The 16,795-nt window shown below is 41.8% G+C and overlaps 1 protein-coding gene across 4 annotated transcripts in view; it reads left to right on the top strand.

Annotated features, from left to right (window-relative positions):
- The window catches only part of ubr3 (ubiquitin protein ligase E3 component n-recognin 3), a 120,736-nt gene that overhangs the window by 31,990 nt on the left and 71,951 nt on the right, over positions 1–16,795 (top strand). For 2 of the 4 annotated variants that reach the window (XM_067443212.1, XM_067443210.1), the window contains exons 22-25: positions 2,324–2,518; positions 2,654–2,686; positions 8,289–8,734; positions 9,880–9,968. In XM_067443212.1, coding sequence (XP_067299313.1) covers positions 2,324–2,518; positions 2,654–2,686; positions 8,289–8,734; positions 9,880–9,968 — 763 coding nt within the window. The remainder of the gene's footprint in view (positions 1–2,323; positions 2,519–2,653; positions 2,687–8,288; positions 8,735–9,879; positions 9,969–16,795) is intronic. The other 2 variants (XM_067443213.1, XM_067443211.1) reach the window with 1 other exon arrangement.

The following is a 16,795-nucleotide window of genomic DNA, read 5'->3' as shown; positions in this document are numbered from 1 at the left end:
GATCCAGTCGTCCGTGCAACACTTCTGTGGCGCCGCGCTCCACTTTATTCCTATGGGTGACGTCGAGCGACTTCAACGCTTCAGCACAGCATTCCCGGAAGGCAGCGCTGCATTTGAACCGATTTGAACACATAAATGACGGGAAGCTTCACAACATCGCTTCAGTCGAGTCGCAAAAGTGGATTTCCACAGTCACTGCTGTCACAGGACTTCACCAAATCATACCAAAGAAGTGTGTTTTTGACGGAGTGGTCCCAGCGATAAAGGTTCGGTCCTGCTTTGGAAGCAGCCGGTGAGTAAAACTGCTTCAAATGTCTGTGCTGTTGGCTATCGTCGCGTGAGTAAACATCAGTAAACGACAGATCGTGTGTAGTTAATTTATCAATGGAGCATGCGATCTATGGTGTGTGTTTAAATACATTTGTTTAGCTGACCACTATAGGTGTCAGTTTGTTTATTGTAAAACCACCCAAACATAAACCTAGCGTTCTCACAAAGCGTGCTTCGTCATTCAAATGCGCTAACGGACTCCATTGTTGTTCTCTGTATAACGTTACACTAGTCTGACGTGCAAAACCGTTTTGCTTGCTACTGCTAAGGTTTAGTCGCATACAATAGTCCATAAACCGAATCATGTCCTCATATACTGCGAGTAAACAAGCGCAAATGTTGACAGGCCACTAAATACAGTACATACCACAGAGACGGACGTCCTGCTGTTGCTGTTTCTCCTGTTCAATTTATTTCAGCCTCCGGATCTGATTCTGGATCATATCTGTATTAGTTGAATCTGATTGATAGCCATGGTTTATTTAGGGTAGCGTTTTCTTCTCCACGCTTGAGGACGTCACCGCTTTGTGTACGCTCGTCATTCTTTAGCTCCGCCCACTCGAATACGCCTCCAGCCGCTTGTTTTTTTCCGGAAAGACTCGGTACAGCCTATATTTCTTTTATAAATATAATAAAACTAAAGACTTTTCGGAGATAATGAAGGATGCAATACTACTCTATAGGTACTCAAGATTGACATGAGATTGACTGAAACTGAGTGTTCCCCCCCCTCCCCCCCCCCTTTAATAAAGTAAAATTCCTGAGAAAAAAGACTCAATTACAGTAACGAGAGTATTTGTAATTCGTTACTTTACACCACTGGTCCTCATATAGTGACACACGGCAGTTGGCAGAGACTAAAGACAGTGAGCGAGTGACGTGTGGTGTGTGTGTGTGTGCGCCCGCGCATTGGCGCCCGTCATTCACACAGAACAGAGAGCATGCTGGAGTACTATTTTAATAGTATTTTGCAGTTTAATATTCACATACACTAGTATATAATCAGCTACAGTCTGGTGCCCTGTGCTTAGATTAACACGGAAGCAACTAAATGCAGCCGTGGGTACCGAATATACTCGGGAGTCGGTACTACAGTACTACAGAAATGCTGGTATCGTCACATTTTTAAAAATTTCAGTACCGAAGTACTGGTGCTTGTGACATCCCTAGGTGTAATAATATCGTTATATCAGTATTTCACTATATAAAAATGTGATTATGTATCGGTCATGGAAACTATATGATTTAGTTTTGTATGATTTACTAACTATATGATTTATGGAGTTAGTTTTGTCCAAGATTTAACAGACCCAAAGATGTATATTCTCTCATCATGTATTCACCGTCATGTAATTTCAAACCTATAAGGTTCTTGTTCATCTTCCAAACACAAATGAAGGTATTTTTTGATGAAACCTGAGAGATTTCTGTCACTCTGTTTAAAGTCCATTCCCTTAAAGCTTAAAAGATCCAAAAAAGGTCATAAAGGCAACGTAAACGTTAAAACAAGCTAAACAGAAGTGTTTTGAGTCTGGATTTGAATGTGGCTACTGTTGGAGCACATCTGATCTGTTCAGGAGGCTGGTTCCAACTACGGCTGGCATAATAGCTAAAGGCAGACTCTCCTTGCTTTGAGTGAACTCTTGGTATTTCTAACTGACTATATATTAAATCAGCATATCTGAAATATATTGAGGTCCTAGGCCATTGAGTGATTTATAAGCAAGTAGTAGTACTTAAGTCTAAAATCAGTTCTGAAAGTATATAGTGTAAAAACTCTCACAACCGGAGCACAACAACATTGCACATTTTTATCCTAGAGTAGTCCCATTTAGCCACTTGTCAGCAACCGTCTTTTTCAAGACACGGTTAGTCCAGTGTTTGAGCCCTAGATTATTTGTGGTAGGCAGCCAGCTAAAATTATTCCCCGAATCCAGGCTGTTGTGTTGTCATCCATGCTGATGTATTTGTTTTCCCCCTCATTCTGTTGCAGGAGCCCTGTATCGAGGAGCATTGCCATGACAGCTGGTTCCCGGGCACCAGCCTGCTGTCTAACCTCCATCACGTCATCAACTATGTGCGGGTTCGAGTGCCTGAGACGGCCCCTGAGGTGGAGAGAAAGAGAGAGCGGGAGAGAGAGCGAGAAACTCCCCCCAGCACCAGCTCTGAGAGCGCCACCTTCGGTCAGGTGAGGCAGATGCTGTTTGGTTGCAGGCTCAGGGTTTGTAGGGGTCGTAGACTGGGTCGCCACACACACGAGGGGGGTTTGTAAAAGTCGATCTCTATATGCTGTTGTTTTGATGACATGTCTCTCCGTCCACAGAGTTCCAGAAGGCTCACAGGAAATTGGAGAGAGGTAGAGGGATTTGGGAATGATTTTATCAGTGATGTGCATTGATTTCAAGAGTTCTGTTTTCAATAACCAACTATGGAATGGTCTGAAATAGGAAGACTGCCCTTTTTTCTTTTTTTTCTTTTCTTTTTTTCCTTTTTGCAGTATTCAAAGACCTGTTGCTCGTTTCCTGTGCTACTCAATTTTTTAAAATAGTAATGACAATGAAGTGGGTCTGTGACAAATAAGGGTATCTGAGAGGATGAAAACTGGAAGGAAACGTATGGCTCAAAAATGGATGTGCAAGATTTTAGAAATGAAGTGTCATATTCTTGATGTTTTCTTACATTTGTGAAAAACAATATTTTTCAGGGGAACCAATTTTTAATTTGATTTACAAATCCTTTTTACATTTACAACCCTCTAAAAATGCGAGTAAATCACTTGCATATGCAACTAAATCTTCAATCTGGGTGAAGCCTTTGGCTAATAAATTCTTAGATTTTACTCAACATTGTGTGTGTTAGAGGCTAAGTATAAGTTTAGCATAGATATATTTTCACTCGTTTAACAGTGACTGAGCGCTTGTGTTTTGCTCTCTGTTAAGCGATCTGTACTATTTTTATCCCCCTTTTGCTGCCAAAACAGCCCTGACTAGGGATGTGACTGTGAGGAAATCTTTCCATGGTATCACCAACTAGGCTTTTAAATCACTAATTCTATCTAACCGAAAGTAACACACACAATAATACAATTAATAACAGAGGGGAGTAAAGCGAGGGTTTTCAATTAATTCTGTGAAAGTTAAGCTTCCATATGCATGTACTGAAATTGTATTGTCTGTTCTCTAACTGAACTAAATTATTTTATTACTAAAAAAAAAATCTAAACAACGGTGCCACGGTTGGCAAGAGATGTAACCAGTGTTGAGTCTGAACACAAGTAACACCGGTAACACCAACTATCATAGCAAGCCTAGCCCTGACCCATCGTGGCATGGACTCCACTAGACCCCTGAGAGTGTGCTGTGGTATCTGGCACCAAGATGTTAGCTGAGATGCACAGTGTATTCTGACACTTTTCTTTCAGAACCAGCATTAACTTCTTGAGCAAACTTCTGTTTGTCTAGACCACATGGGCCAGAGTTTGTTCCCCAGATGCATCAATGAGCCTTGGCCACCCATGACCCTGTGGCCGGTTCTCCACTGTTCCTTCCTTGGAGCACTTTTGATAGATACTGACCACTGCAGACCAGCAACAGCCCACAAGAGCTGCAGATTTAGAGATTCTCTGACCCAGTCATTTAGCCGTCAAATGTTTTGGGACGCCTGCCTTTACATGCTCATGGACTTTAATGACATTCTGTTCTTTACTGGAACTAAGGGGCCAAGCCCAACACCTGAGAAACAACCCCACGCTATAATCCCTCCTCTACCAAACTGTAGACTTGGCACAATGCAGTCAGCCAAGTAACGTTCTTCTGGGAACCACCAAAACCCAGACTCGTCCATCAGATTGCCAGACAGAGAAGCGTGATTGGTCACTCCAGAAAACATGTCTCCATTGCTCTAGGGTCCAGTAGCATTGTGCTTTACACCACTGCATCCCACACTTTGCATTGCACTTGGTGATGTAAGGTTTAGATGAGCTGCTCGGCCATGGAAACCCATTCCATGAAGCTCTCTACACACTGTACTTGAGCTAATCTGAAGGCCACACGTTTTGATGTCTGTAGTTATTAACTCTGCAGAAAGTTGCCGATTTCTGCGCACTGTGACCCTCAGCATGTGCTGACCCCACTGTGTGATTTTTACGTGGGCTACCACTTCGTGGCTTAGTTGTTGTTGTTTCCAATTGCTTCTACATTATAATACCACTAATAGTTGACTGTAGAATATTTAGTGAGGAAATTTCATGTATGGACTTATTGCAATGGTGGCAACCTATCACTGTACCACGCTTGAGTTCACTGAGCTCCTGAGAGCGACCCATTCTTTCACTAATGTTTGTAGAAGAGTCTGCATGCCTAGTGCTTGATTTAATACACCTTTGGTCATGGAAGTGATTGAACACATGAATTCAATGATTTGGAGGGGTGTCCCAATACTTTTGGCAATATAATGAATGAAAATATGTTTAGCATAGAAGAGTTTTATTCAAGCCATTGGTTCTCAGAAAAAAACGTGCGCACAGAATTTTAGAGATGAATTAATAGATTCAGACACATAAAACATTCATGCCACTGACCCAATTATAAATAAGTGCACAAGAAATAGAGCACTGGTCGTCATGTAGCTCGTGGTATCTTTGTTTTCTGTTATTTTTGGTTTTATTTTTGGGGTTTCATTTTGTTTGTTTGTATTCTTTTGTACATTGATCTGTCCAATTTTCTCCTGCCTGTTTTGTTTCTCTCGTGTGACATTGTGTTCATAGTGTGTGTGCATTTTTTCCTTTTTCTTTTTTTCCTTCATATGTTTCAAACGAGCTCAGAGATAAGTGTAGGCGATGATGAGAGGAAGTTTTCATTAACTGCATGTGTTTCCAGTGATGTATGGTGATAATGATGAATCTTGAGCAGAGCGGTCAGGGGTTCAGTGCTCATTATTAAATATTAATTCGCTTCAGTGAGATTAGCATGCTAATTAAACACACCGAAAGGGTTAGTTCTTCTTACGTGTAAAGGAATTGTCTTTTATTATTTTGATTCCAGAATATGTCCTGCCAATCGTGGGTCAGAAATTTCATGAATACATTTAAACTAGAGTAAAGCAAGTCTATTTCAGTGAATCTGCAGGGTTTTTAAAATCAAAATGAAGGCTTTTAAGACCTTTAAGACCTGCACAAATAAAAATAACCCCAGATGGACGGGTTAGGTCATTGTCTATGATAACATCATAAACCGTATAATGACTGTAAATGATGATTTTAAACAAGTTCAGATAATGCAGGTTTTGGCAAATCATAGTTTTATGATAAACCTCACACTTCAGCCTTTATATTTATATATAAAATCTATGTTAAGCTTTCCAGAAAGCACATTAGCTTCTTTTCAGTACACCGGTGAACAACACTGCGTATATTTTGTGCTATGTAAAAATATGGGCCAATTTTTCCATTGGTTAAAAACAGGAGATGGACTCTCTGACAGCAGGTGGTGCTTATGGAGCTACAGAATTATTGTGGTTTCTCTGGTAACCCTTGTTCACAAACCTACACTGAGCTTATTAGGCCCTGACGCTTCATGTGCACTTGTGGTCTTGTGGACTTACAATGGCTGCCGTATATGCATATCTTAAGTCCAGAAGACCATAGGGTGTCCCATTTCTCATTTTAGGTTTCGGAATGGTGCGAGCGAGATCCCCATTTACGGCCTATATGCGCCCTTGATGCACACTCTTGGCGAGCACACAAGCCTCGCAGCAGACTTCTACTAACAGTCAAAGCGACCTATTCATGATACTGTGGGCTTGGAGGAAGGCCGCGAAGGTTTGGGGTCCATTTGGGACAGGACCTTAGAATTGAGTTTTTTGCAGAAAGGAGATATAAACACCATTACACTTAATCATAATCTATCAATAATATATCATTAGCAATTTCTTGGCATAAATGTTATTCTTTGATTGCAAACTACTCTGAAACCAAGAGCCTATAGACACCGCCATGCTTTTGCTTTGATATGTGCAGCGCTCACTCTAATTAAATAATCTCTTTTAATTATATCAGCCTTTTGAAGTATAATAATCAATCACAATACGCTAGTTCTAGAGTCCTGTTTTTCTGTCTGTATGTTTATGACCTTGACAAGACATACCATTGACAATATTTAAGACTTTTAATGGCTGTAAATTTCATAAAACTTAAGACTTTATAAGTATCCACAGGGACCCTGCTGTTTTTAAGACCATTGTCAGGCCTAACCTTGAGCAAGTCCTTCTGTGATCTTATTTCCTGCCCTTCTGTTTCCCCCATTGGGCAGCAAATGTCGCTTGCTAATAACTTTCTTATGAGAGACAAAGTGATCTTCCTATGGGGCTGCTAACCGGTTCAGAAATCCCAAATCCTCATTTGAGCCACATGCAAGTTTCAGACCTATTTTTTTTCCAGACCTATTTGCTGTAAGCGACTGTTCTTGCAGAACACGTTTTTTGCATTACAATGCACTGCCTTTCCAGAAACATTCTCTAGATGGATATATTTGACTGTTGTAGTTCTACCCTAAAACTAAAAGTGTAGTTGTTTACCGAGCCATGACACACCAATCCAATGGTTGGTCGTAGACCAAATTCAGGATGTTGTTGAGTGCACTGTTGGCAGTAGTCAGAGCTTGTCAAAGGCTTTTTGGCTGATTGACCATGTTGAATTGCTGCCATGCAGTCAATGAGACAGATCGCTCCGATTGGATGTTCAGCTTGGCAAATTTTTTGAATGAGAAATATAGGCTCTGTCCCAAATGGCACCACTTGCCGTCTTCCTACGAGTCTGCACTCTCATGCCATAAAGTCGCTTTGACTGTCGGGAAGAAGTCCTCTGCGGAGCTCGCTTTAGTGCAGGCTCGGCAAAAGTGCGCATCGAGGGCCATTTTGACCGCAAAGGAGGGCGTTCAAGAGCAGCCTTCTGACACCTAAAATAACAAATGGGACACCCTACAGTGTCATGGACTTAATGGACATGCACACATGACAGCCATTGTAAGTCCACAAGACTGTAAGGCCCTTTCCCAAATGCCACCCTAAACCTTCGCAGTCTTCCTTCGAGTCCAGACTTTTGTGACGTTACGCGCGCTTTGACTGTCGGGAAGAAGTCCACAGCGTAGCCCGCAAAAGAGCACATGGAGGGTGCATATCGACTGCAAAATTTAGGTCTGAGACCTAAATTGACAAATGGGACACCCTACGGTCTTAGGGACTTAACTTACTTGCGCACACGGCAGCCATTGCAAGTCCATTGCAAGACCGAAAGTGCATATGAAGTGTTCCATTTGGGACAGGGCCATAGACTACTGCCACCTGTTGGTATAGGGAGTTATTGTGCTGTTGCGCACATGCTAGTTGGTCATTGGCTGTAGTCTTAGTGGTGTGTTCAAGTTCAGATTTTTGGCCCAGAAATGCGCTAGGCTACAACACATTTGGCTTTCGTCGCCACTTAGATGTCGGTTTGGTGTGTCATGCCCTTGAATCTTTTACTATCAATAAATGGCACCCCATAGTCTCTTTAAAGTAATATAACAAAAATCCCCATTGTAGGCGCCAAGCAGGAAGTGAGGCTATATCACATTTGTCACATTGAATCACAATGAATGCGACATACTGGTCAAGAGTTATACAGTATAAATGATGATAAATCTACTATAAAATGGATATATAAAATATCTATCCATCCGTCTCTGTCTATGAACTTAAAACTTTTAAACTTGCTTTACAATGATTTAACACTCTGACTCACCCTCAAGTGAGTTATTGCTCTAATAGCATTGTGAATGACTTACTCTGAATGACTATGACCAAACAAATCTTTTCAACGTAACCATGAGTGTGACTTTGGTGTGCGTGGCCTCATAATCGTTTCTTGCAGCTATGTGTATTTGTCATTTGGACCTGTTTAATCTCCATCTGTGGTTTCTCCTCAGAACCTGCGTGAAGCTCAAGTGTTCAGTCTAGTGGCGGAGCGCAGGAGGAAATTCCAGGAGATCATTAATCGCAGCAACCACGAGGCCAGTCAGGCGGTGCGGCCCAAGTCCTCGTCCTCCCGTTGGCTGCCGCCGGGCTCGCCCCCGCAGCTGGTGACGGAGATCCTGGAGATCCGGGAGAGCATGCTGTCGCTCCTGGTCAAACTGCACCAGAAACTGTCGGCCAAGCAGAACTCTCTGTCTCTGAGCTGGTTGGCCGAGGTGGATCCGGCCCATCACGCGCACGGAGATGGTTTAACGGCCATCGAAAGAATCTTGGCCAAAGCTGCCGCCCGTAGCCGGCACAGCAAGAGATGCCTACAGGACATCTGTGGGAAGGTTTGTCCACCTGTACCACCCAAGAAGAACAGTCCTGGAGATAAGAAGAGTATGGACAAGGAAGAGAGGTGTGTGTTCCCTGTCAAAGGTGTCATATTTCATTTGATTAAACTTTATTCGGAGCAGATACATTTCAGTTGTTGCCAGGATTGTTCAGGATTTTCAACGCCCCTCTTCCCCACCCGCCAATTTTTTTACCAGCCTATGAAAAAGGCAATCTATTTCATTATCGTTCTCTATATAAACAATTTAGACTTTACTTAAAGGAACTGTATGTAAGAAATACATTTGAATGAATCATAAAATGGCCCTGATATATCACTAGACATTAAGAAATCATGTTAATTTCAAATACTTCTATCACTGCCAGCAGTAGTCCGGCCAGGATATTGTCATTTAAAAGTTGTTGTTGCAGCCCTCAACTGATGTTGATGTTGACATGTTGCGTTTTGGCCTGAAGCTCCACCCTCCACCTATCGACCAATCACGATTCAGTAGTGTTTCAGCATTCGGGTTGCCAGATCAGCTCTAGTTACCACAGCTGCAGCTTCAAACGTTCCGGCTGATCCTGCAGCCTATCTGGCAACCTCGAGTCAGAGGGGAGGGGGATACACTGCTCTACAGTCATTTGAAAGTGATAGCAGTACCAGTTTTGGCCACAATCTTACATACACTTAGCCTAGAAATCTAGACGCACCCTAGCAGCAGCAAATCGAATGAGATATACACTTCTCGTAAGCCCTAAAAAGTCAAAGGTTTTGCTGAGAAATGCACAATATACATTCTTCCAGGCTAGGGTGATGTCATGGGCAATTGACATCATTAGCACTTTAAATATTTGTCCCAAATTATTGGTAATGGAAAACTATGCAAATGTTCACTAATCATAGCATTAAAAGTTTACATTTGTTATATCATATTGGTTAACATGAAAATGTCATAAAACATCATGAAATCTGAATAATTATGAATCGAACACAATTTCTGTCAGTGCATCCTTAACTAATGAGGATTTCCATTGGACTTAATGACTTTCTGAGAGTGAATATATGGCCATCCTCAAAGTCTGCTGGAGTAAACGGTGGTCAATTCCATCCTTCAAACAGTCTTCAGATGTAATAGGTTTATGGTCATGTCAACATTTCAGTGCTGCTTGATAATATTTGATAATTAAAGTTAATGATGCAAATAATTTGTGTTTTGACATGTGCAGGCGGCAGAGGGCCAGAGAGAGACAGCAGAAGCTGCTGGCGGAGTTTGCCTCCAGGCAGAAGAGCTTCATGGAGACCGCCATGGATGTTGGTGAGTTTGAATATGAGCTGACGTTGTTTGCTGACCTTTATGACCTTTATGAATCTGTATGAGTCTCTCTCCCGTGGTTAATTAATAGATGATCAGCTTCATGTTTATTTGATTGATTTTCATTCTGACGTATGTCAGATCTAAAGACACTACATACATTTTTAATCAGGATGTGTTTTAAATCGATTGCACAATCTCATTCAGTCTGTCAGTGTTTGTTGTTCTTCAAGTTTAACGGTTGTGCAAAACAGGCCAGACGTGCAGGACTTTTATATGAGATGTGTTCTTGTATTCAAATATATCTATTTAATTGAACTGAGTGCAGTTTCATTAGATAGATATATTTGATATAAGTCTCAAAAACAATGTTTTATAATACGTAATTTAGAATTTAAAAGGGGATTCGTCTTTTCAGTTTAAGTTCAAGTAGTTCACCTTGTTGGAGAGGCTATTTACTCTAACTCTGCCCACCAATGTCTGGTTGAGCCAGACAAAAAGAACAAAACAACAGCGACCCGCTGAGGCATGGACTCCACTAGACCCCTGAAGGTCTGCTGTGGTATCTGGCACCAAGACGTTAGCAGCAGATCTTTCAAGTCCTGTAGGTTCCACAATCATGGATGCCTGTGTGGCTATGTGCATTTTAATTCGTGATTTAAAAGGGGGAAAATTCAACATCACTCCTGCTGGTGATACCGGTGTTACAAGTGTTGGCACATGTCGATTAACCTGTGGGAAAATTTCCTCACTGCCACATCCCTGCCTTGAACTCATCATTGTGTTCCTCAAAACATTCCTGAACAGTGTGTGCAGTGTGGCAGGGTGCATTATGCTTCTGTAACGGGCCACTGTCATCAGCCATTGTCATGAAGGTGTGTACCAAGTTTGCAACGTTTAGGCAAGTGTCAAATTTTACACCTATGAATAGCCAGACCCAGGGTGTCCCAGCTTCACATTGCCCAGAGCATTATACATGTATCATACTGGCTTCCCACAGTGCATCTTGGGGGCATTATTTCCCCAGGTACCAGGTAAATGGTGCACATGTACACAGCTGTCCACATGATGCAAAAGAAAATGGGAACCATGCTACCTTCTTCCACTGCTCCAAGGTCCAGTTCCAGACACTTGTGTGCCCATTGAAGGTGCTTTTGACAGTAAACATGGGTCTTTTTGGGAACTCTGACCAGTGCAGCCCTATATGCCGATTTGTGGTTTGTCCTTCCTCTGACTGCTGTCAGCAGGTTCTTACCTCTGCTAACCAGGAGGAAACCACAAGCCTTGCCTTTTCAGAGATGATCTGCCATTCGTCTAGCTATACCATTTTGGCCCTTGTCAAAATCTTTAAGGTCTTCACTATGGTCCATTTCTCCTGCCTCCAACATATTGACCACTCTTACCATTTAATCAACCCAGACTTAGACTCAGACATGACACCTTGTTAGGATCATTGTTTTTCTCCTCACCTGTGAGTGGTCATTATCTTTTGGCTCATCAGTGCGTTATGGTATTTATATGGTACTCTAGGTTAGGGCTGAACGATATTCTGTTTTAACATCGACATCGCGATGTGCGCGTGTGCGATAGTCACATCGCCGGAACATGCGATGTGAAGGGTAGTAGTATTTTTTTATGGTCTATGGTAGTAGCCCATGGTGTATTAAGGAAGCACACAGTAAACACGAGTTTGTTGCTGGAGTGACATGCACGTTCCTCATGCCTGCACAGTGATTGGTTCGCTGTGTCGCTGCTCACCGCTCACGGCCAAACATTCCTGGCTAAAATGCGTGACGAAGAGGAAAGAGGAAAAGAGGGAAAAAAAGGTGCGTACCAGAAATCATCTTTTTGGGACTATTTTGGCTACATAAAGGAGGATGTTGAACAAAAAGAGGTACTTTGCATTGAGTTGATAATAGACACAAAATAGTTGTGGCCACAAAACAAGAAAACACCACCAATTTGTCTGATCACTTAAAACAGCACCACAAAGCTCTTTACGACGAATACAAACCAGGACTCGATATTAACGCTTGTCCGGGACATGTGGGTGTTTTGAAGGGACAATTAAGAGAATTTTACTTGCCTGACGGACAAGAGCCTGATTAAAACAAAAAATAACTAGCGAATAACCAAAATGCAAGAATGTTTGTGCATTAATTTAGTGTAAGTGGCGATCGATTGTGGATAATATATAATGAACTGATGATAATAAGGTCGCGCTGTTGACGCTCGTGCAGCCTCTCGAGGAGAAATCACAACACTAGAGCGTTCCTCAATACCATCACGACTGAAAATGACACTGATTTTATATGACAGCTCCATAAACAACTAGTTAACTTAGTCACTTACATTTTAGATGCAATATTTAGAGTTTTTGTTCTATTTCAGCAGTGAAAATCGTTCATAGCAGACCCATAACACGTCTCATTCACAGCAACAAGTGTGAACGATTCAGCGTTCGAATGAATCGTTTGAATGAACGACTCAGTGACTCACTCATTAAGACGGTCATCTGCTGCCACCTACTGGAGGTTTAGTTTCATGTTTACACATATTTTCCAACATTTCTTTTTGTCACTTGTAATGAAGCTTGCCTATTAGTGAAATCATTAATATCACGGAATGGTAATTATTGACTTTAGCCTGGATTGATGGCTCTCAATATCGCAATATATATCGTTGGGGAAAAAAATATCGCAATGTAATTTTTTTCCAATATCGTGCAGGCCTACTCTAGGTATTTTAACAAATATTATTGTAGCTTTAACTATGAGTAATAAAAGTGAAAAGCAAACCTCAAATTTAGACATGTATTTTGTATAAAATTCTGGTTTTAATTAAAGGCTTTTCAGTGTAGTATTCGGAGCGGTTTAGTCAGTTACATTTTAAACTCTTGACTAGCGGTGTCTCCCAAATACACACACACACACACACACACACACACACACACACACACACACACACACACACACACACACACACACACACACACACACACACACACACACAGAGAAGTGGAGTTTAGAGGACATGATACACCTGAAGAAATCCTTCAATGCTGAAGCAGTTGGCTGTAATTTTACTCTCTAAAGGAAGGTGACTCAAATTGCCTCTGTTCTGCCCTACACACACTCCCTCAGGCCCTTTTAGTAGACGCGGGGATTCTCAGGGGCCGTATTGTTGCACTTTAGGGCAGTGTGCTACTCACTGAGATCAAGAGGGAGAACGCAGTGACACATGAGTGATGAAGTTTTAATATAAACCTTACAATGTCTCAGTACGTTCAACATTAATCATGGGCTGGTTCTGATTTTTCAGTAAGTGCAAGTGATTTTCTTTTTGCCTTTTGTTCTTGGATTAACATAAATGACACAGATGGCAGAAAGTATATAATATTTTTTCACTGCATGGTATTGCTCGGCCTAGCTGGCTTCACTTTTCCACTGTGTGGTACTACTCGCTTCAGCACAGCACGGTTCAGCTCGCTTTGGTTTTCCACTGCAGTTAGCGCCGCTTTAAAGTGGGATTAAAGAATTATCGCTGTAATTGTGCCGCCTCTGCTTCTCGGCATGTCGATGTTTTATCTACAAGATGAATACATTTGTTTCAAAGGAGGCTGATAGCAGCAAAACAAAATACTGCTAAAAACGAGAGTAGGCACTCGTACAGCAAAGCGCAGATTTGATTTGCTTGACAGCGCACAATGGTAAACTTATCTTGTATTTAGCAAAGTGTTTAGGGCAGGGGTCCCCAATCTCGGTCCTGGAGGGCCACTGTCCTGCACAGTTTAGCTCCAACCCCAATCAAACACACCTGAACCAGCTAATCAATGCCTATAAATGCATTAGCTGTTTCCGGTGTGTTTGATTGGGGTTGGAGCTAAACTCTGCAGGACCGTGGCCCTCCAGGACCGAGATTGGGGACCCCTGGTTTAGGCTCTCAACCGCTATATCACTCTCACAAAAGCATTAGGGCTGTAACGATACACCAAACCCACGATTCGGTTCGTATCACGATTTTTGACCCACGGTACGATACAAACCTCGATATGGGGGGGACAAAACAGTTTTATTCTGTACAGTATTCTGTAGCCTATTTTGCCGTCAATACCATATATCTGTATGGTCAATAGGCTACTGCCGACGTTTTCTTTGCGGTACCAATAGGCAATATATATTTAACATGAAGTATAGGGCCTCCTGTACATCAATACCAACAGAAGCGCCGCGTCAGACATGCTTCTGGTGTGCAAAGAAAGAGAAAACACCATGCAGCCGCCCCGCGGATGACACGCAACAGAAACGCCACGCTCACACCACGTTGCCGGCCGGTTGGGGAAGCTTCTTGAAACACTTACGGCAAATTGTGTGGGTCTTGTCAACTACACGATTGCCATCCTTGTTCTCCACTGGGTAGCTGAAATGTTGCCATAATGCTGACTTAAAAGTTGGACCTGGACAGGAAGGATAATTCTGGGAGTTGGAAGGGGTGTGTCGCGATTCTGCCTTCTCACATCGCGATACAGGTTCGTGGACCTGCGTATTGCGATTTTCGATTTCATATCACATATCGTTACAGCCCTAAAAAGCATATAATGGTAGTGGCGAATCTCTCTGAATAATCAGTGATCTGCAGCCTCACCCGAGCTGGTACTATTTAAGCGAACCGTACCGTACCGAATCTAACCATACAGTGGGAAACAATGCAATGGAAATGCACCATTAGGCTGCTGTCAGAGCGAATGCACGGATTCAATATGCTCTTACACGTGCATTTTCTTTCTCAACTCAGCTTCACTTTTTTTACGAGGATATTCACCGAGATGGCATTTTGACACACTTTTGTGTGTATTTTAGGGATGGGATTTCTCATTTCGATTATCGATAGGTCTCAAAAACAAGTGCGGGCTTGTGTGGGGCGTCTTCGTCATGGACATATGAAACTAGTTTAAGACTGTTACGAAAATGAATGTTGGCACAAACATGAGATGTCTATGCAAATATGAACATATGACTATAAAAAAATAACTGCTACATTATGATGCATAAATGTCTTAAAGAAAAAGAAACTAAATAGGTCTAACTGTCTCAAATAACCCAGTCAATGATATCGGGCATTGTATTTGAGCTGAAACCGTGAATACACCGCCCTGCAGAGCTTTGCTAGCGGATTAATAAACTCAGTCAAACGCATCCTATATGAGATTAATCAGATATATGCCTATTACAGTTTACATCTGCCCAAAAGGACACAAATGCGCACGTGAACTTGGCCATGCTAGTGTTTTAAAGGCTTGAAAACTAAACTCATTTTGAATGCGCTCTTTCCTTAACAACAACGCTAATACACGGGCAACGAAACCACAGCTCATTTGCTACACTATTACAATCGTGTTCTCTTTATAATGCTGTATGACAGATTGGCGCTGCACATCATTTTATTTTTCACGATCAAAGTGATTAGACATCACTGCACGGCTTCTAGTCCATGGGAAACGACTTTAAAACATAGTCTACTGTTAAAAAAATGAAAACAAAGTAACACTTCTGAAAAAGAAACCACCTATCTAAAAAGAATATGACCGTCTCATAACCCAGAGTCGATAATATCGGGCTGTTCTCATTTAAGCTGAAGCTGAAGAGAATGAACACCGGCCGATATAACGGCAGCGCTCTGCTCGCTGGTTAATAAACTCAACCAAACGCCTCCTATATGAGATTAATTAGTTATAGACAACATATAATCAAGTATTAAGCAAGTAATCTTACAACTTGCATCTGTGGAAAAGGACGCAGATGCGCACATAAACTTGACCACGCTCTGATGTAACTCGTTGTGGATTTCCTGTAACAGCTGATACACGGGGAACTAAAGCACAGAGAATACAACATTGTTTCATCGTGTTTCATTATAATGCTGTGTGACAGATCGGCGCTGCTTCTCTTGCACTGTATTTCATGATCACAGTGATTTCAGGCATTACTGCAGCATGCACTTCAGTTTCACTTCTGGAAGGCGTGCTTTCTAACGCTAACCAATCAGACCTCAGGTACCGCCCACAATGCTGCAGTAACCAATCAGAAAAATAGACAAATATATTTTTTAAATTCAGGGCGATCATCGTTTTCATGATTGATTGTTGCGGTCATGTTCGAGTACTCGACCACTGTTGCCCATCCCTAGTGTATTTGTCTGTTCAAGCGCAAGAACTCTTTGTTGTCTTGAATGGTTTAAAATCACTCGAACGTTTAAACTGACAAGACTTTGATTAGGCCAATGACAATTTTCTCAAATTTCCCGAGCGTCTTTTACAGTGGCCTGGGTCATCGGGCAGTCCTGATTCTCAAACCCTGCTGTTGTATTGCATGAAAAAGATACAAATACAGCCAAAACATGCCAGTGTTGGAGAAGTAATGATAAAACATTACTTATTTTGTCAATGATTCAACCCTCCAAACTGTTTAATTTTCAATAAATTGTCGTCCAAATATTTTGGCTGCCAAAACATCAGTGCATCACTAGCAGGGTTGTTTGAATAATGATCATATCGGATCTGTTAAGAGAAACAGTATGTCTTTGTTGTTCACCATTTGTCACCAGCAAATGCTAAAATGACGTGGAGATTTGGTTGAAATATTAGCTTCAGACGCCCATGGCTGATGTCCCCACTGACATTGAGCGGTGTCTGTATTATAGATGTGCGTGTGTCTGAGATTGCCAGAATAAAACATCCTCTTGAGCTCTGCTGTACAGGCTCCATTTGTTTTCCAGATTTGAATCAAAGGTCACTTTGGACATGGATATTTGCACTGGAATTATAATGAGAT

Source organism: Pseudorasbora parva, chromosome 5, assembly GCF_024679245.1.
Source record: "Pseudorasbora parva isolate DD20220531a chromosome 5, ASM2467924v1, whole genome shotgun sequence".
NCBI classification, from domain to species: domain Eukaryota; kingdom Metazoa; phylum Chordata; class Actinopteri; order Cypriniformes; family Gobionidae; genus Pseudorasbora; species Pseudorasbora parva.
Note: the sequence above shows the minus strand (reverse complement) of the source record. Positions and strands in the feature narration are given on the sequence as shown.